This window comes from Neofelis nebulosa, chromosome 6 (assembly GCF_028018385.1).
Source record: "Neofelis nebulosa isolate mNeoNeb1 chromosome 6, mNeoNeb1.pri, whole genome shotgun sequence".
NCBI classification, from domain to species: domain Eukaryota; kingdom Metazoa; phylum Chordata; class Mammalia; order Carnivora; family Felidae; genus Neofelis; species Neofelis nebulosa.
The window spans coordinates 134,011,847-134,034,067 of NC_080787.1; the positions used below are offsets into that span (position 1 = coordinate 134,011,847).

General features: G+C 38.6%; 1 protein-coding gene across 6 annotated transcripts in view; it reads left to right on the forward strand.

The window, feature by feature from the left end:
* The window catches only part of UTRN (utrophin), a 514,842-nt gene that overhangs the window by 249,425 nt on the left and 243,196 nt on the right, over positions 1–22,221 (forward strand). For all 6 annotated transcript variants that reach the window (XM_058736181.1, XM_058736184.1, XM_058736182.1 and 3 more), the window contains exons 46-49: positions 3,437–3,651; positions 6,469–6,586; positions 10,661–10,866; positions 12,658–12,812. In XM_058736181.1, coding sequence (XP_058592164.1) covers positions 3,437–3,651; positions 6,469–6,586; positions 10,661–10,866; positions 12,658–12,812 — 694 coding nt within the window. The remainder of the gene's footprint in view (positions 1–3,436; positions 3,652–6,468; positions 6,587–10,660; positions 10,867–12,657; positions 12,813–22,221) is intronic.

Below are 22,221 nucleotides of genomic sequence, written 5' to 3' on the forward strand. Positions count from 1 at the left end.
TTTCTCAAAATAAACTATTTTGGTTACGAATTCCATGTTTAGAGTGTACATTGCAAATATCCTGTCCCTTAGTCTGTGGCTTTTTTTTAAAATGTTTATTTATTTTTGAGAGACAGAGACACAGAGCATGAGTGGAGGAGGGACAGAGAGAGAGGGAGACGCAGAATCCGAAGCAGGCTCCATGCTCTGAGCTGTAAGCATAGAGCCCAACGTGGGGCTCAAACCCACAAACTGTGAGATCATGACCTGAGCTGAAGTCGGATGCTTAACTGACTGAGCCACCCAGGTGCCCCTATGGCTTCTAATATTTTTATTAGTGGTGCTATTTTCAGAATTCTTAAACATTAATGGTCTACCAATAGCTTCCCCTTTTTGTGTGTTTTTACAGCATTTTTAGTACTCTAAAATCGGAAAGCTTCTTTTTTTTATATTTTCAACTGATGGTTGTACAGTTTTGATTTTCATATTCAGGTTCTTAATCCACCAAGAACTAATTTCCCCAAGGTGCATGTGAGGTCAAATTCTGTCCCATCATCTCTTCGCTCCAGCCATGGGTGTCCACTCTTGCCAGCATAGCATCATTTATTGGCCGGTAAATTCCTCCTCACTGATCTTTAATACAGTCTCTGTCAAGGTCAGGTTTCTCTGCCACCTATGCATGTGGCTCGTCTCTTCCAGTGGTCTCTTTGGATGTCTGGGCCCATAAAATACTGAGTTAATCATTAATTATTAGCTAAGTGATACAACTAAATATCTGGTAGGGCATAACCCCCCACCTGTTTTGACTGTGGTCCTTTTCTTTTTTTATTTCTTTTCTTTTTTTTATTAAAAATTTTTTTAATGTTTATCTTTGAAGGAAAGAGAGAGCGTGAGTGGGGGAGGGGCAGAGAGAGAGGGAGACACAGAATCTGAAACAGACTCCAGGCCCTGAGCTGTCAACACAGAGCCTGACAGGAGGCTCGAACCCACAAAGTGCGAGATCATGACCTGAGCTGAAGTTGGTCGCCCAACTGGCTGAGCCACCCAGGCACCCCAACTGTGGTCCTTTTCTATATTGATATGAAAATCAGATTGTGAATATATGATTTTACACGTAGACTTGTTGGGATTTTTATGAGAATTGTGCTTAATGTATAGATTGACTATGTTTTTTTTTAGAAAAAAATTTAAGCCTCATCTAATATACCGTATGCTAAAGTGGATTTCAGATGGAGCTAATAGTTAATTCTTTTATCAACACTAAAGAAAAATAATAACCAACCTCTGTTTATTAAAACAAATCTCTCTTTATTAAAAACAAACCAAGACGGGACGCCTGGGTGGCTCAGTTGGTTGAGCGTCCGACTTCGGCTCAGGTCATGATCTCGCAGTTTGTGAGTTCGAACCCCTCATCGGGCTCTGTGCTGACAGCTTGGAGCCTGGAGCCTGCTTTGGATTCTGTGTCTCCCTCTGTCTGCCCCTTCCCCGCTCATGGTCTGACTGTCTCTGTCTCTCAAAAATGAATAAACATTAAAAAAAAAAATTAAAAACAAAGCAACACAAAAACAGAAAAGCAAACAAAAAATAGAGAAAATATTTATCAAATCTTTGGAAAAGACAAGAGTGTAACTGTAAACGTTCTGGGAAAACAATCCCCCAAGACAAATTTATGGATTTGATAAAAAAAAAATTGAATCCTGAAGTAGAAACATTGCTTTCAGCGACATGGCAAATGTTCATCTTTCCTATAAAAAGAATTCATCTAAACTGATAAGGAAGCAGATAAAGAACACAGTTATAAATTATCCCATATTTTAGTAAACATAAAAAAATATTTGCATTCATTGACAGTCAAAGAAGCATTAAATGAAGACAATGGTGAAAGTTGTATTTATCCATTGAAATAGGATATTGTTGGTGTGGACATAGGATTTTTGTCAGTTCCATACACTGCTGCTAGAAGTCTAAATTTCTAACCATTTTTTTTTTATGTTTATTCATTTTTGAGAGAGACAGAGTGCAAGCCAGGGAGGGACAGAGAGAGAGGAAGACACAGAATCCAAAGCAGGTTCCAGGCTCTGAGCTGTCAGCACAGAATATGATGTAGGGCTTGTACTCACGAATTGTGAGATCATGACTTGAGCTGAACTCGGACGCTTAACTAACTGAGCCACCCAGGTGCCCCTAAATTTCTAACTTTTAAGCAAAACAATTTGGCAGTAAGTCTTAGATACATTAAACTTTTTCATATTTTCTGATCCCGTAATTCTACTTTGGGAAATAAAGTGGTAATAAATAAATCTAAGGTGGTAATCAAAAATGTGCAAAAATACATAAAAAGATAACCCTTGCAAGTTCTTTTTTAAAGTAAAATTTCAGGAGCAATTGAAGTATCCAGCTGCAGAAGGGTTAACTAAAAGTTAGTGAATATATTCTGTGTAGATAGTGAATATATATACTAAGTACATAGTGTTGTACTTAGTATATATATTTTCTCTTATATACATATATACATACATAAGAATATATACTTATGTAGATCAGTACATGAGTAAGTAGTCATGATGACTTTGTAGCTGGGGCCCAGAGGTGCTTGCACCTGGTTCTGGTGGTCCCAGACAGACCAGGTGTGGCCACTTGCGACTGACAGAATCCAAAGGCAGAGAGAGGAGTGGTGGAGAAAAAAGAAAGGAATTTCTTTCAGTAAGGCCAATACCGGGAAGACAGCGGACTAGTATCTCGAAGAGTTTCCAAAGTGCTGAAAATACTTCTAGGTTTCTGTAAGGAAAAGGTGGGACAAGGGTCAGTGATTATGTGCAGGTGGGCGGTGAAGGTCAGGCCCATCATTGTCCTAGAGTCCATCACATGGGGTCTTGCTGGCTCAGGGCATTCCTTGTTGCTTGAAGGGTACTTTCGGTTCCCATCTTGGGATGCTTTGCCTGCAGGGTCTTTTGCCTGAGTTCAGAGATAAGCTGGAAAGAAGAACTTAATCAATTAGAAAGTTTGAAGTAAAAAGGGAAGTACTCAAAGACTTCTTTCAATTTTATTAAGAATGACTAATACTCATAAAGTTAATTGGAAAAGAATAGAAAATTAGAATAAATTGACTTTACAAATTAAGGCAAATATCTTGGCAAAATAAAGTAGCAGTCCTAATTTTCCTATAGTTGATTTACTTTTTATTTTATTTTCTCTTGGTGTCAGTGTGAGTTCCTTCTAATTTACTGCTGCTCTAGACTATTGTGGGACAGTTTAATTGGCTTTATGGCTACCACGGACATATGGATTCGACAGGAAATACCACTGTCATTTTTAGGATGAAAAAATAAAAACGTCTTACAATTTTTTTTTACTTAAACTAAATTTTATGTAAACACACACACAAATCACCACTAGGCCACCACAGTCAGAGTCTCCTGTTGATGTATTAATACTTTGCCACATTTTTAAATTTCAGCTCATCCTAATGTCCAAAAGGTGGTGCTAGAATCATCTGCGTCCGATATTCCTGTTCTGTCTCCTCGTACTTCGGAAATTTCAATTCCTGCTGATCTGGATAAAACCATAACAGAACTAGCTGACTGGCTGGTCCTGATCGACCAGATGTTGAAATCCAACATTGTCACTGTCGGGGATGTAGAAGAGATCAATAAGACAGTTTCCCGAATGAAAGTAAGTACATAATGTAAAGGCTTGTCATGGAAATACCACACACAGAAGCAGACAAGATCTGTTTGGAGCTCCTTTGTTTGTCCTAAACCCTGGGAGAATGAGCTTTAAAAAACTCTCTATCTGTCAAACAGCCATGCTGTTTGGCTAGCTCCAAAGAGAAAATCGTTTCTTGCATTTTTAGTGTTTTTGTAAGATGAGGTTTACCAACTTGAAGTGTAGACTCAGTGTATTTTATTTGTATTTAAATTTTTTTTTTAATATTTATTTTGAAAGGGAGAGACAGAGAGAGAGAGAGTGCATATGTACTCATGGAAGCATGTGGGGAAAGGGCAGAGAGAGAGAATTCCAAGCAGGTTCTGCACTGTCAGTCCAGAGCCCCATGTGGGGCTCAATCTCACAAACTGTGAGATCATAATCTGAGCCAAAATCAAGAGTTGGACGCTTAACTGACTGAGCCACCCAGCCACGCCTAGACTCAGTGTATTTTAAAACCTAAAACTGATACCTTAAAGGGAGACACATCAATACAAATGTAAACTAGTGTTAGATTTAATGCCTACTGTGATGTAGGATATTTTCCTAAAGCCCCTTTTTACTTTATATTTTGTAATGAGCTTCTGTGTTTAATTGCTGACTTCAGAAGTGAGAATCTCATGCCTAGAAATTTGTTACCATGCATACACCATCTAACATAAATTTTCAGTATTCATAGTGTGCTAGTTTCTGGGCTGTGTGTTATATAGGGATACTGAAAAGGACATACCAGGTAGAAATTGGCAATGTACCATAAAATAATAACAATAGCTATTGCTAACTTTTATTAGGTGCTTAAAATGTGCTGGGCAGTTTAGGAAGTATTTCACATGTATCGTCTCCTTCACTTTTTTAACAGTCTTTTGAGGTGGGTATTGATTTTATCCCCAGACTACAAATATGTCCAAAGTGAGGCAGAGGCACTGGGTACACATAAGTAGAGACGTTGCTCCAGCAAGGCAGAATCTGATAGAAGCCATAGCATAGCTATAAGCCACCTGTTAGGGGAGCCAGGATGAGGAAGGAGATTACTTCACAATGGTGGAAAGCGTACTGTGTGGGATTTTGACATCTGGAGATAAAGTAAATGGCATTCCTGATACAGGGAACAGAGTGAATAAGGACATGAGGTAGGGGAGCGTGAGGGACATTGGGTCAACATTGGTGAAGGAAAGAAGTGTAGTTGGCGGTCAGATAGCAAAGGCAGGTTCAAGTTCACTTCCTAGACCATGCAAAGCCCGTTGGGTTTTTAGTCTGTGAGCAGTTCTTTTTACCCCTTTTCTTTTTCTTTTTTAATTGTGGCTGAGGACTGATGATAATAGAGTGCTGCTTTGGTAAGAAGACTGGGATGCTTCTTAGTGCTTAGGATAAATTGGAGGCAAGAGATACTTAAAGCAAGCACAAGAGCCCTTTCCGAGTGGCTAAGATGATGCTATTGCAATTAACAGAAATAAGGAATAGAAGAAATGGAACGTGGGTGAGGGTTTGATTGATTTAGTTTCAGATATGTTGTGTTGAGAGGTTCTTAGGCCAATTAGAAGGAAATAATCAGCATTCATTGAAATGTTTCTCTGGGATTCAGGATTAGAAGTTGTGAATAATCCATTTCAAGATAATATTTGACACTATCAGGCTAATTGAAATCTGAAAAACTAGTGAATTTATAAAGAGGAAGAGCTGGGAGAGAATCTTTGCCACACTATTTGTACTTACTGGAAATTGTGTTTTCTAATCTTTATGGCTTTTTATTAGTTCTATGTTGGGAACACTATATTCCTCATATTTTAAACCTTTTGCCCCTATTTATCAGTACTGAGATAAATCCCCTGCAGCAGCATTTTTCACGTCTGCATGCATTTAATTCGCAGTTATCCCAATAGCCTTTTTTTACTGTCTCACCCCAGCCCTGCAGGTGACATTAGTTTATATTCATATCTGATGTAGGACAGATATGCAGGGTATCATCAGCAGAAGTCCCTGCTAATGTTTTCAGACCATATTTTTTTCATAGGGATTTTCTTCACTGAATCTGCTCAGACTTCGTATAGCTGAGCTGTACGATTTTTTTTTTTTAATTTTTTTTTTCAACGTTTTTTATTTATTTTTGGGACAGAGAGAGACAGAGCATGCACGGGGGAGGGGCAGAGAGAGAGGGAGACACAGAATCGGAAACAGGCTCCAGGCTCTGAGCCGTCAGCACGGACACGGGGCTCGAACTCACGGACCGCGAGATCGTGACCTGAGCTGAAGTCGGACGCTCAACCGACTGAGCCACCCAGGTGCCCCTCCTGTATTGGTATTTTATTTTATTTTATTTTTTTAAAATTTTTTTTAAGTTTATTTATTTTTGAGACAGAGAGAGACAGAGCATGGACGGGGGAGGGGCAGAGAGAGAGGGAGACACAGAATCGGAAGCAGGCTCCAGGCTCTGAGCCATCAGCCCAGAGACCGACGCGGGGCGCGAACTCACGGACCGCGAGATCGTGACCCGGGCTGAAGTCGGACGCTTAACCGACTGCGCCACCCAGGCGCCCCTGGTTTTATTTTTTTTTAACCTCTATTTTTGAGAGAAAGACACAGAGAACAAGCAGGGGAGGGGCAGAGAAAGGAGACACAGAACCTGAAGCAGGCTCCAGACTCCGAGCCATCAGCCCAGAGCCCGACGCGGGGCTCGAACTCACGGACCGCGAGATCGTGACCTGGCTGAAGTCGGACGCTCAACCGACTGCGCCACCCAGGCGCCCCGGCTTATGACCTATCTTAATGATCATGTGTTCTTAACAGATCACGAAGGCTGACTTAGAGCAACGCCATCCACAGCTTGACTGTGTTTTTACATTGGCACAGAATTTGAAAAATAAAGCTTCTAGTTCGGATGTGAGAACAGCAATCACAGAAAAATGTAAGTGTTTTTTCTTTCAATGATACCTTACCCACTTTCCCTCAAAATGGTAACACACACACATACACATTTTCATAGATTATTTACCCGGAAATTAATATTATTTGATATTTGATAGTATCTATTAATAATTATAGTTTTGCTTCCATCTTTATTTTTTGTGAACATTATTATGATTCCCTTATGAATTCCTTAAAGTGTTAACCTCATTAATGTTCTAAAAATTTATTTCTTAATGTTTATTTATTTTGAGAGAGAGAGAGAGAGAGAGCAGAGGAGGGGCAGAGAGAGAGGGAGAGAGGGGATCGCAAGCGGGCTCTGTGCTGTCAGTGCAGAGCCCATGTGGGGCTCGAACTCATGAAGCGTGAGATCATGACCTGAGCCGAAATCAAGAGTCAGGCACTTAACCGACTGAGCCGCCCAGGCACCCCTAACCTTATTACTTTTAATTACTGGCACATTGGATTTTGTTCCTTTTAAGTTAGGATTTCTTTTAAAGGAATCAAAAAAGAAAAGTTAGAGAAAACCATCAGAATGCAAAACCATGCTTTCATTATAATTTATTTAGTAAAACCAGATCTTGCTTTGTCTATTTAACTCCTGTTCTTCAAATTCATTCCAAAAAGAATTTATTGAGCAACTACCATGTACCTGTGGGCCGGATACTAATTTGGGAATAATTTAGTTAAAAGCAAAATAAAACAAAACAAAAAATAAACATACAAACACCACAGCAAAGATCCCTGTTTCATTTGCTTTCTGGCTTAAAATAAGCATCTGTGAAATCTGTAGACATATAAAACAGTCTAAATTCTCAAGAATGTCATGTAGGGATAGTCACTGTCTGCTTTCATCATCCCCTCTCCCATACCGCCTTCCACCCACTGTAACTATTCCATATTGTAGATATTCTTTAAAACATCCTGGAAGTTCCTAGTCTCCTTGCCTTTATTCACATTATTATTATTATTTTTTTTCCTCTCGGCCTTTTCTTCCCCAGTGAAATTCTATGCAGCAGCTAAAATGTCACCCCCTGTGTGATGTCTTCCCTACCCTCTAGTAGTCCCTGGAGAACTGTATTTTCTATCTTTAGTTTCTGCTGTGGCCTTTTGCCTGATAATGTCCTTGTAGATCTCACAATTATTTTAATTCTCTCTCCTTTCTATAGACAGTAAATATTCATCTTTCTGGCCCTGGGCCTCCTACAGTGTTCAATACAAAGTAAGGACTTCATAAATATTTGGGGCAGAACATAAACTGAAAGTTACTTTATTACCTTGTCTAATATTTTCTGAGGCAAAGCAAGTCAACGCTTCCTCCCATGAAAAGTGTGTTTTGATTTCAAAATAAACGTGGCTGCAGCAACATTATTGGAACAGAGGAGTTAGCAGAGAACTTTGTCACAGTGTTGGTTTATTTTTACTGCATAAGCCATTTTCTTTCTTTCTCCATGTTTTTTTTTTTTTTTTTTTTTTTTTTCCCCAATTGATGGATTGCTCGGGTCTCTGTTGAAACTCTGGAGTGATCTCGTTTCCTATCACGTGGCAGGAGAGCTTCTCTGCCTCAGTGACCCCAAACTATTTACAAAGTCTTCTCCATTTTGCTTTATCCACATCTTATGTTTTCCCCACCCCCTCCTATTTGTCCACTGTTTCTTTTAAGGTTGTTTGACAAGACTTTTCTCTTTCTGAGTAGCTTCCCTTTCTAATTTAACTCCCTCTCTTTGATTTTTTCTCCTTTTTTTTATTTGCATAGAGCCTACATGATCTTTGTCATTATTCATTCTATGGGGAAAAAAAAGCTCAGTAGGAGTGTACTGCCTATAATAACCTGCTTTTAACACTTATTCACAAAGAATAGAACAATTTGCTTAATGATAAACCTGTGATATTTGCTGTCACTTGATGTCTTTCATGTTATTTGTTCACTATTAAAGGATTCTATTAGTAATAGAGTTGATCATAAGTACTTTATGTAACTTTTTAACTGACAAGTAGAACATTATGATGAATTTGTTCTCTCTTGAAGTAAAAAACTTAGGCAATTTATTTAAACTGTTAAAGAAGACAGCTTAAAACAGATAATTTCATTGAACAATTTTTAGAAATTATTAAACGTAAGTATAATTTCCAGTTTTCTGAGCACTATTAAAAATGATAGCTCTTATGGCTTGCTGTAACCCTGTTATCCCAAGAAATTTTACCAGAAGGTCCCATTATGCCTTAACTGCAATATTATTTTGTGGTTAAGCTCTTGTAGGCCTGGTATTTAACCAGAGTGCTCTGCACTCTGTGTGACATCCAAAGCATCTTCTAGACATTTTTGGTGTCCTACCCACTTACGATCAATGGGTTGTTGAAGTTATTCGAAGCTACTGTTTACTAGTGCCTCAGTTCAAGGTCATGAACTACCCATAAAGTAATTCATCAAAAGTTTGTTTCATTAGATCTCTCTTTCCTTAGTCCCTTGTTAAAAATGAGAAGAGGAGAGAGGGTAGGGGAGAAAAAGGGTGGAGAACAGACAGAGGAGAAAAAGAAATAGAAAGAGATATTAAAAAAGAAAGAGGACAAGATCTAGTGTCAATTTTTTTATGGTAAAGAGCTACTGGGGACATAGAACTTGAATCTAATTTGCTCTTGGTGTTTTTCGTGAACATATAAAAATACTTCCTTTCATGCTACAGTAAAACAAATATGAAAAGTATTCTTAAATAGATTATTTCCTTTCAAAATCCTGACAGCCTTAGAGCATCTCCTTTGAAGATGACAAGTGACTACATCTGTGTCTTACAGTTCTGTCATAGAGTATTGTTAAACTCTACATTTATTAAACCAGATTCTGTGAATATAAATTAGATAGGAATTTACTTTCTTTATAATTTTTGGTTTATCCATTTAAAATAGTTGTTATTTTTATTGTGAGCTATTTCAGTGCATTAAAAATAGAATTCATTTATTTTATTTTTAAACAAAATTTTTTAATGTTTTTATTTATTCTTGTTTTATTTAAAAAAAATTTTTTTAATGTTTATTTATTTTTGAGACAGAAACAGAGCATGAATGGGGGGAGGGCCAGAGAGAGAGGGAGACACAGAATCAGAAGCAGGCTCCAGGTTCTGAGCTGTCAGCACAGAGCCTGATGCGGGGCTTGAACTCATGGACTGCAAGATCACGACCTGAGCCAAAGTCGGACGCTTAACCGACTGAGCCACCCAGGCGCCTCTGTTTTTATTTATTCTTGAGAGAGAGAGAGAGAGAGAGAGAGAGAGAGAGAGAGAGAGAGACAGAGCATGAGCAAGGAAGGGGCAGAGAGGTAGATGCAGAATCCAAAGCAGGCTCCAGGCTCTGAGCTGTCAGCTCAGAGCCCAACGTGGGGCTCGAACTCACAAGCCATGAGATCATGACCTGAGCTGAAGTTGGACGTTCAACCAACTGAGCCACCCAGGCACCCCATTTAAAATAGAATTTAGAGGGGCACCTGGGTGTCTCAGTCGGCTAAGCGTCCAACTCTTGATTTTGGCTCAGGTCATGATCTCACAGTTTGTGAGTTCGAGCCCTTCATCGGGCTCTGAGCTGACAGAGTGGAGCCTGCTTGGGATTCCCTCTGCCTGCCCCTCCCCAGCTGTCTTTCTCTCTCTCTCTCTCTCAAAATAAATTTAGAAAAAGATTTAAAAACAAATAAGTAAGTAAATAAATAAATAGAATAGAATTTAGGGGCACCTGGGTGCCTCAGTCGGTTAAGTGTCTGACTCTTGATATTGGTTCAGGTCATGATCTCATGGTTCATGGGATTGAGTCCTACATTGGGCTCTGTGCTGACAGTGTGGAGCCTGCTTGGGATTCTCTCTCTCTCTCTCTCTCTCTCTCTCTCTCTCTCTCTGCCCCTCCCTCACTCTCTCTGTCTCTCTCAAAAATAAATAAATAAACTTAAAAAAATTCCCCTAAGATGTATGTACCAATTTGCCTTCTTTTTCTTTTCCATTTATAACCTTACTTATGATAGACTTGGTATCAGGTATTTTTCCCCTTTACTGAAAGTTACTTTCTGGGATTATTTTTATAATGTCTCCTCCAGTGGAAAAGGTCAAGAACCAATGGGATAGCACTCAGCATGGTGTCGAGTTAAGACAGCAGCAGCTGGAGGACATGATTATCGACAGTCTTCAGTGGGATGATCACAGGGAAGAAACCGAGGAGCTCATGAGAAAATATGAGGCTCGACTCTACATTCTCCAACAAGCTCGAAGGGATCCACTCATCAAGCAAATTTCTGATAATCAAGTAAGACTCATAGATTTTTTTTTTTTTTTGCATTATCAGTTTGTTGGATGTACTTTTTTGTTCCGTCATGAACTGTAATTTTGGGGACCCTTGTCATGATGTTTTCACAAGTGCTTAGAATATACATCTAAATTTATATTAAAAAAATTGACCAGGAAGGTTTTTGAAAAAAATTGGAAGGCATAACAGATAGAAATGTACCTGTATGCCAGATTTATCCCTCACTGATTCTTTGCAAATGGAACACAACCATGAACCAGCATCTAGAAAGATAGGAACCCTCCTCCTTTTACTCCCTTCCATGTCTACCCTGAAGGTTATTTTTATTTATGAAATTCTCTGAGATCTTCATTTGAGGCTACCATAGTGACCAAATCAGGTAACAAGTGTAGTTTCTTTTAGTACCTTTATAACCAACTGCTTTATCTGTATCATAAGAATAGGTGACTTTTTGTGATTGGTTTGAGTATAAAGTTGACAACATCGAACATTAATGGTATTTTTAAAGTGCTGTTTTGTATTCTGTCTATAGAAAATATTTGGGGCACCTGGGTAGCTCAGTGTGTTAAGTGTCCACCTCTTGGTTTTGGTTCAGGTCATGATTTCACTGTTTGTGAGGTCAAGCCCTGCATCAGACTCTGCACTGATAGACTGGAACCTGCTTGGGATTCTCTCTCTCCCTCTCTCTGCCCCTCCCCCCACTCACGCCTACTCCCTCTCTCTCTCAAAAATAAGTAAATAAACATTTTTAAAAAAGAAAATATTCTTGGGTTGGGGGTTATAGGTGTTAGGTTATATTTTGGTATAACGTTTCTTTGCCCTTCAGGTAACTTAAGATGACAGTGTACATTTGTGAAGAATATAATAAAGATATAATAAAGAATATGTGGGAAAGAAAATATAAAACCTGAGAACATGTATTTATTCTTCACGCTTGTAGACTTTCCACAGTTACAATTTAGAAGTCAAGTGGCCGGGTGTCCTGATTTTGTGGATGGTTTTGTGTGTTTATGATATCTGCAGATTGTTTTAATTAAATGACTCAAGTATAATAGTCAGCAAAGCTGACTAAAATAAAATAAAAAGTGATACCAATGCTTCAATCAGCAGATATTAAAAATATTCCTTTCTAAACAATAGTGTGGCTCTTTTCTGCTTCAACTTTAGGGTGATTTTTTTTTGCCAGTTGCTATAAAAAGCATTATAGGAACATTCCTCTGTCATTTAGATTTCATGGGGAGTATCTAGGTCTGGGGGTTCTGAGAGGTGGAAACCCAGTGCATGTGGACACACTCTGCATCCGTGTAGTTATTTAAGCAACTCTTAGTAAACCTTGCTTGATCCACCCAAGCAGTTAACTTTGTCAACACACAGAGTGATCCAGGGGCACAGAAGACTTCCATGTTGTTGGCCCTTTTCATTTCTGCCAGTATGTGGAAGAACTCTATAGTAAGTTTATTCCTGTATGATTCACGTTGCTATAAGGATCAGGTATATAGCAGAACAAATGGAAAAGATAAATGGTTTGAGGAAGTAAAATATCTCAGAGAAGAAAAAAAGAGAGTCTTGTAATATCATCTGCTATGTACTTGATCATTTCCTAGACACTTGCCTTTTCACTTCCAGAATTACTTTTAATTAAGCTTATGTTCAAGAGTTTGTCTCATAATTTGCTCTTTTCTTTTGATATTTGTGTCTAAAACATGTCACAACCTCCGGGGAGGATGAGTGTTTAGGTAATACTAGTTACCGAGACCAAGGCTAATCATTACCCCTACAATTACACCTTAGATATTGCTTCAAGAACTGGGTCCTGGCGATGGTATTGTAATGGCATTCGATGATGTCCTGCAGAAGCTGCTTGAGGAATATGGTAGTGATGACACCAGGAATGTGAAGGAAACCACCGAGTACTTAAAAACATCATGGATCAACCTCAAACAAAGGTAACACTAAGGGCCTGGCAGGTAAATGATTGTAGAGGTGAGAATTGAGTTGCTTTGGCTTTCTCATGGAAACATGCCAAATATGGGACTACTAGAAGTATATCTTATTACTTTTAAAAAATTTTTGTACTGTGCCGAGTTACTATTTTCACACTTAGTACAGAAGGTATATTTATACATTACCTACTTGAATTTCTGCAGTGGGGTTCTCCTTGAGTGAGGCTAAACCTTGCCATAGATCATTTTATGTGGTCTGATTTTCCTTGGCCTCCCAGCATTACCTGGAATATATCCTGTAGTACTCTGGTGGTAAGGACCAGTTCGGTATTTACAGATGCATTAGGGTAATATCACCCCTAATTGTAATTAAAATAGTGTACTCTTTGGCCAGGTCATCCTCAGTTGAGGCTGAGAACACACGGATCCAACACCAGGCTTCTGAAACATGCTATGTATATTTAGGGCTTCAGCTAATCTGTTTTCATTCCATTACTCTGTCAAGCCAGTATATTTGGAAGAATCTAAAATAGCATATGTGTTTATAAGAGAGATTTTCCTGTCAGTTGAACACCTAGGGTCTGAGGAACTGTAAGCAGTGGTTAGAGTCTCTTTAAGATAGCATACTTACATTGATCATCAGGAAAAAGCGTTTACTTCCTGCATGGTACTGGGAATGCCTGTGTCTAATAAAATTATGCTCTCACACACATCTTTATATATTCAAATACAACCAACTGCCTGAAAGCTAATTTGTATCAAAACACATTTTATTTTGCAGTGAGTAAAATGGATGATATTAGAACACCTTATGATACAAGTTATTGGTAATAAAGTATGGCCAAGCATTTAATAACAGTTTGACGTGGAGGTGTTTTATGCATTTTTACAATGTCATTGGAGTCTTCAAAGTAGATTTTTAGGAAACTCAAAGTAAAGAATTAAAAGGCAGTATATGAGTGTGAATATATATGTTGCTACACATACCTAGGATTCTGGAGGAAATAAGACTAAGATAGCAGATACAAAACTTCAGAGTAGTTAAAGCCGAAGATAGCTATAATGCTGCCCTTTCTAGCATTTTAGTGCATCTCTTGTCTTTTGTTGTAATTGGTTACTTGGATGTAGTAAGGATCCCAAAACTAGGGCAGGGAAGAGGGTGAATTAAAAAGAACTATAGGATAAATAAGTCCTGGGGACTGCATGGCATCCATAGTTAACCATACTGTATTGTATATTCAAATATTATTCGAATGTATATTCGAATGTTATGTATATTCGAATATTACCAAGTAGGTTTTAAGAGTTCTCAGTACAAGAACAAAAAAAATGTGTAACCCTGTGTGGTGATAGACGTTAATTAAATTTACTGTGTTAATCATTTTGCAATATATACTTGCATCAAATTACTGTTTTATACCTTAGGGCGCTTTTCTAAAACTAACGCAATATGATATGTCAATTATATCTCAATTTAAAAACCCAGCATTAACACTAAGATAGTCCTTAAGCATACTTTATCTGTGTGTCTCCAAAAATCCATATGTAAGAATTATGACTTTGTTTTTGTTGTAAACGATACCAAAAACACTGATCACTTAGGAATGTGAAGCCTGCTTTATTTAGCACCTCCAATTCTTTTTTTTTTTTTTTGCTTTTACTTTGTAAATATTTTAAGACAGCCTACAGCAGTAGTTAGATTAGATGGAAGAGGCAATTAAAAATGAATTATATTCCAAGGTGATCTTTCATTTATCAGAGCTAAGACAAGCACAGTGTTCCAATTTTATGGTAGTTACAAGTCATTGTCCTTATTGTATTTTCTTACTGCATTTTGGAGGGAAATACATCAACATTAATATTTAGACACGATTTAGGTATATTACTATCTATAAAGCAGGGAAAATACAACAAAACTGTAGCTCACAGGATCCTTTCCTGAGTGACAGCTGGGGTTTCTATGTATTTCTAGAATTTTCCCTTCTAAACAGTGATACTTACAATTTTTAACTGTTTTAATTGGAGACCTTTCTAGAATATACAAATCTTTCCTTGCCTTAAACAAAATATATAAACTTACAACAAACATTTAAAAAAAAATCCTTGTCGTTCTTATTGTGATAGGTAGAATTAAAGAACTTTAAGGGCTATATACAATCTTACGGTTCATTTAAGCCAGCGTTTCTCGATGTTTTTATATTATCAACTCTCCGAGAGCCTTGTGAGATCCCCACTTCCATGAAATTTTAATACCATGGGTATACTGTATATCTCTTTCTGTACTTTATAGTTGTGCTTTATACATAAAAAGGGTACATTTTTCCACTCCCCTCCCTGCCCCTGCCCCACCAAAGAACCACTTTTCACCTCCACTGAGAATGTGCGGTCCAGTGTAACGCTCTCAGGCTCTGAGAAGTTAAATGACATGTTCAAAGTCACATGGCAGAGCCAAGATGATAATTTTCTATACTAAGGTATGATAATGCTCTTCATGCTCTGAGTTCTGAAGAGTTGGTAGTAAATTTATTCAGGCTACTGTACTTTGTAAGATCTTCTGCTTTATTTTTAGTGTATAAATTTTATTGGGTGTCTTCCCATTGTCAGGATCTGTGCTAATCTGTTCATATGCATTATTTTATTTAATCTGCAAGCCATAGGAGACAGGCTGCGTTTTCATCAATGCCATGTCGATGAATAGACTGAAGCAGAGGAAAGTTAAGGAACACCCGAGATCACACAGCTCTTAAAAGCAGAACTGAGACTGGTATCCAGACCTTTTTGACTGTGCAGTCAGTCTTACCTTCTTTAAGAATAATTTTGTTCTTCTTCCTTGTTTAGGAATGTCAGCTATTGCTGTGACAGCTCTGTGTACCCGCCTCTCGGATCTGTCTGTGATTCCACTTACTGTTTCTTATCTGTGTTGAGTTTAGAAACCAGATCTGATTAACGATACAGGGGCCTCTGCCGATGAATAATGTAACACTCTCCAGTATGTGGCCATTGTGCCCTCTGCAGTGGTCGCTGAGAGGGTTTATACAAGGGCTCTCCTCTTATCTCGAAGCCATACTCTGTATATGCGTCATTGTCAGCCAAATTCGGGGAGGGAGGTGAGGGGTTATTATACTTGCTCATGGAATACTGTCATTGTGGCATAATGTGTGAGGTTTAATATCAGCTTTCAAAGGAAATGTTTTGTATGAATTGCAATTGGCCTAAGTAATTTGGCCATTCACAGTTATAGGGCCTCAGTCCCTTATCTACGATGCCAAAATGCAATATGCTCTGATAACAGAAAGCTTTGAATTGACATGAGGCTGTTTATTATAGCCTTTATTTGTCCTGCTTAGTATAAATAGCCTTGTTCCTAGCTGCAGAAATATTAATGTGTTTGCTGCCTCAGACCCTACTTGGGGGTAATATGTCATACAGGTACATTCATAATAATAATTTTTTATTGTACAGAAAGTTCTTAATTCTGAAACACAGCTAGCTCCCACTATGTTGGATTCTGCAAACAACAGGCCTGTTTCTAATGTCTTTAACTAACAGACATGGATTGATCACTGCTCTTTTCATCTGTGAAATTGTTTTCCTCTTACATCTCTTAATGGCAATTAACAATTTTTTTTTTAGTGTAAGTTGAGATTATAGTGTGAGTTGAAATGTGCTCATAGTCACTTTTGAACTGTGGATGTCTGATTTGGGTCTGAAATGGTGTTTAGCCCTAGAGTGCCTATGTATATGTATATGTGTACGTATATGTGTATGTATATGTATACATATACTTGCCTACATGCATACCCATACACACACCTAGTGATCTACGTTGAAATATTGTAAAGGAAATGAGACAATATCCTTTTGTGCTATAAGGACCATCTTATACATCATTAATCACGATGTGCTGGGAAGATGGAAGATTCTGTGCAATGAGCCTACTCTCTTTGTGATCCATGAATATGCCATCAGTGAGGTTGGAGGTGGGACTGAGAGATTTGGAGAGGACCACAGGCAATGTCAGCATCTGGCTTGGGTGGGGCAGAGAGCTTCCTGTAGGAACTTTAGTATTGCTGGGCAGAGATGACTGCCTCTTTGTGGTTGGTCGTAATAAACGTGAAGGGAAGGTAGCCCTGTTATCGTGTTCTTTAGCACTGCTCATCTCCTCAGAGGCAAATAGAAGGAATACAGACGGTACATGGGTTGCAGGGGAGAGGAAGGGGTTTGTGAAGTAGCGAGATGGAGATTGCTCTCAGTCCATGATCATGGGTAAGATGTCTCTTTCGCTGGGTGGTACAGCCCCCACTAGAGCCTGTGGCTCGGCAGGCAGATCTTAAATTGAATTTCAGACACTACTTACCTGTTGAGGTAGGGAGCAACCCTTTTAACCAGTATGCAGTGACCATGGGCCTGGAGGTCATTATATGAACATAATGGGTAAATGCCTTGTGCTTTGAAAGAGTAAGGTTTTGCCTGGAAGATGAGAGAAACAGTATTTTCCTGGAAGTGGCAATGGAAAGCAAGGAAGAGGACCCTTATTCCAATTACTCACCCTGGGGCATATAGGATCTGTGAGGAGAAAGAAAAAAACGCCATTAAAATTTTCCAGAGGAACTCATGTTCCTAAGGAAGCCAATTTCCCTTAAGATGAAGGGGTTGATCTGTGGTCTGCTGATCATAGAAGAGATTTCTGGACATAATAGAAGAAGGGTTTTGGGGGTGAGTTGGGGTTGACTGGGGAAGGTGCAGAGTAGTATTGGAGTTAAGTCCTATATTGGCTGGGTAATGAAGACTGGATATTTGATAGTGATTTAGCTAAAAGGGAAACAGGATGTGGTGATATAAATTCTGTCACAGAAATAGTTCTGTGGTCTTAGCTATTTACTTGCTGGCTGCAGCAGCCCTAGGGAGAGCAACTCCTTTGGGTTGTACAAGGTCAATGGCAGGCATCATCGAGTGGGGGTGGGGCCAGTGGGGGCTCCTTTCTTGAGCTTCCCAATTGGTATGGCATTAGCAGTTTAGAATAGTCTCCTTAAATCCCATGGAGTGAATATTTCAATGCTTGATGATGACCCAATCTCTGTGTAACAAAGACTGGTCACCAAAAGACAATAGATTGTGGGGTATGTCTGTAGAGACTAATTCTTCATTAAATCAGCTGCATTTCCCCAAAGTGTGCTTTAATACATTTTTTAGCGAAATGTTATTTTATTTACCAAAGAACAAAATTACCTTATGAAAGTATCCATTAAAAAGCTTAAAGAATTGTTTCATTGTAAGTTTTCTACATGCCACTCAAACTACGGATACCACTATTTTCCTCTCAAAGGAGATAAATATATTTAAATCTCATGTAACTGTAAAGGTCACTTTTTAAGTATAGCAAAACTTAGCAACACATATCTGTGGGTTTCTTAAGGTATTCTTTTTCATTAAAGCAAAAAAAAAAAAAAAAGAGACATATTTAGTTGTATTCACTCTTTTGACCCAATTATAACCACATGCACACTTGATTAAATAATATGTCTTGTAGCTTAACTTATCAAAGTATTGTTTAACGTCTTTAAAGTAACATTTTTTTTTTTTTTTTTTTTTTAAATTTTTTAATGTTTTTTATTTTATTTTTGGGACAGAGAGGGACAGAGCATGAACGGGGGAGGGGAGGGGCAGAGAGAGAGGGAGACACAGAATCGGAAACAGGCTCCAGGCTCCGAGCCATCAGCCCAGAGCCTGACGCGGGGCTCGAACTCACGGACCGCGAGATCGTGACCTGGCTGAAGTCGGACGCTTAACCGACTGCGCCATCCAGGCGCCCCTAAAGTAACATTTGAAAAGTCAGTTATATGGGTGGCCATGTTTTGTTAGGCTGCAAAATAACCATAGCTATTTTGTAGAATATAGCTGGTTTTATAGCAGAAATCTCTTCCAAAAGCTGAGTTTACCTTTTAAAAATCCCAGTTCCCTTAAATGTAAACTATTATAAATCTGTTACCCATGGATTCCTCAAATCTTTTATGAGAAGCTATTTATATGTTCAGTCTGCACCATTACTTGTCCCAAAGAATTCTATAGTCTGTTACTTCTGTTTGAAGTTAAAATTCTTGTTTCTGCTAAAGTTACCCTTCTAAACTTCAAATATTGTTATCTTTTAGGCTTTCAGGCTATCTTTTATTCTTTACAGGCTAAAAACTATTTTAAAAAAATTTAAAGATTTAAAAAAATTTTCTCTACCTTTGTCTAGTAGCCACAGTGTCCTAAACTTGAACCCCCCCCCGCCTTTTTTTTTCCTCCTATAATAGTGCTCCTGCCCCTATATTCTCTCATTACACTTCTCAGAACCTCTTCTGGCTCTTCTGATCTTTTCTTAAGATGTCGCAAACCTGAACTGCCAGATATACACTCTTCACTGAGAATTGTAGACCGATGCCAGTTCAGTGCCGATGTGCTCTTAAGAACTTGCACGTGAGTTCTTTCCAACCTTTTTGCTGCCTACACAACACTCATGTATCCTCGTCAGTTACATTTCATTTACATGCAGTGATTCGTGATGATGCTGGACTTGAAGCTGGGGATGGGGGCGAGAATGAAGAGTCTCTTCTATAATCTCTGTGATGGATTATGTAGTTTTAAAAGGACCCCTGGTCGGGCACCTGGGTGACTCAGTCAGTTAAATGTCTAACTCTTTTTTTTTTAATTTTTTTTAACGTTTTATTTATTTTTGAGACAGGGAGAGACAGAGCATGAACAGGGGAGGGTCAGAGGGAGGGAGACACAGAATCTGAAACAGGCTCCAGGCTCTGAGCTGTCAGCACAGAGCCCGACGCGGGGCTCGAACTCACGGACCGCGAGATCGTGACCTGAGCCGAAGTCGGCTGCTTAACCGACTGAGCCACCCAGGCGCCCCAAATGTCTAACTCTTGATTTCAGCTCAGGTCACAATCTCAGGGTCATAGGAAGGAGCCCTGCATTGGGCTTTGTGCTGAGCATATAGCCTGCTTGGGATTCTTTCTCTCCCTCTCTCTGTTCCTCCCCCATGCATGCGCACATGTGCACTCTCTCTCCCTCTCTCTCAAAATAAATAAAAATTAAAATAAAAGGACCTCTGGAGACCCTGAAATGGGTCCTTTCCTCATCTAGTCGAGGCAAATTATTTTAAAGGATAGGAAAAAAATTGGAGATACGAAGTGATTTATCCGAAGCCATGTAGTTAGTGAATGTCAGAGGTGGTAGAATTAGTTGGTTTTCTGAGAGCAGTGAACAAATGGCATTAAAGGTAATTTATTAACTTGTGTGATGAAGTGTGCATACATATTCCTGAGACTTCCATCTGAGCAATTATTTTGGCCTTATGATAGTATGATAAATCATGTGTAATTCCTTAAAAATGGATACAATTTCTTGTGGTGTCCAGTATGCCATACTTACCGCTGGATCTCATTTTAAAAGAAGAACAAAATGGGTGATATGTTACCTTTGAGTTATATTCTATTTTAAATTGCATGTGAAATTATATTTAAAAATCAGACTATAAGTTAATGCACACTATGATTACAAGTTTTAAAATGTATATTTATTATAATAATATGAAGACAATTTGGACTGCTATAGAGTTTAGTTCCCAGTATGTTCATTATTTTAAATAATTGATTACATTCATGATAAAAAAAAAATCTGACACCCAGATATATGTGAGCTTGAAAAAATTCTCTGGGACATTTATTATTAAATTGCACATTTGCATGCTGTAAGCAAATTAATTTCCCAGTGTTTCACTAAATTCATATACAAGATTAGGGAAAATGTTATTTATTGAGTGTTTATTTTTATATTTCTTTTACTTTATTTTTTTTACTTTATTGATACATTTATGTATATATACCTCATTTTGTCCATAAATTATTGCAGGATGGGAGACGTTATTTCTGTTTTTGTTAATGTATTCAGTGCATACTGGAATTGCTACTGTGTGTATGCCTTGGGGTGCGCGGATGATCCAGAAGCTTCACACAGACAACAAAATAGTCACTTTTGGTCATGATTGGAGATGTGATTAGGTGGCAGAATGTCTTCCCAGGTAGGGAGATTATCTTGGATCATCTGAGTGGACCCCGTTCTATGACATGCCTCTTCATGAAAGTAAAGATGGAGGAAGGGGTCAGGAGCCAAGGAATATGGGTGATCTCCAGCCAGAAGCTGGAAATGACAAGGAAACAGGACTATCTCTAGGGCCTTCACCAAGGAATGTGGCCTTGCTGACAACTTGATTTAAGTCTGGGGAGCTCTAGTTCAGAAACTACCTGACAGAACTGTGACGTAATAAACTCAGGTGGCTCGAAGCCGTTGAGTTTGTGGAGATTTGTCATAGCAGAAAGGGCACACTAACAGCCAGGGTAAAGGACATCATGTGATTGTGTGGGACAAAGTGCCTGCACTTCATTGCAGGTGTCTGTACCAAGTTCTGGGGGGAGGGGAAGGTGAGCAGGAATGGGGGTGGGGATGAAGGATATTTAAAGTAAAGAAAGTAAACACTAAAGCTCTGGACCGAGGATTAGTGATTGGTTCATTTTTAAAGGTAAATAAATAAACCCATTGGATTCTCAGACATTTGCATCCTTTTTTCTAGGCTGGGCATTCTTAAGGTTTAATAGAGCTAATCTATAATCTGTTTTTACATTAGCTGTTTGCCACATAACCTATTACGTACCTGTGAATATTCTTCAAAATAAATGATAATGATTCTGTAAAATTAAAACATTTTACTTCATCAAATTTTATAGTCATTAATTTTACGTGAGTGTTAAGAGGTGCCTACTCATGGTCAACTAATTGCATGTGTGTACTCCTGTAATTTTTTGCTTTTTAGTACCTTTTTGGTACTGCCTTTATTTGGTTATTCGTAATAGTTTTTCTGTTGATGTTTTAAAAACTGGGTGGAAGATTAAACAACACCAGTACTGCCAACCACCCAAATTCTAGTGGGTAACTTCTAAAATTTAAAAAGTAACGAAATAGGGGCGCCTGGATGGCTCAGTCGGTTGAGCGTCTGACTTTGGCTTGGGTCGTGATCTCACAGCTTGTGGGTTCAAGGCCCGCATCAGGCTCTGTGCTGATGGCTCAGAGCCTGGAGCCTGCTTCAGATTCTGTGTCTCCCTCTCTCTCTGCCCCTCCCCTGCTTACACTGTCTCTGTCTCTCAAAAATAAATGAACATTAAAAAAATTTTTCTTAAATAAAAAGTAAAGAAACATATACATATGTTTTAAAAAATTAGAAGTACTTAAAGGTGTATTACAAAATATAGTGGTTCTCTCACTGTTCACCATGGTTCCTCCCCCCCCCCACCGGGAGCAACTACTTTATCTTCTTTTGGCTTCTCCTTATGTCATTTATACATTTGCATATTCTAAATAAAATGAG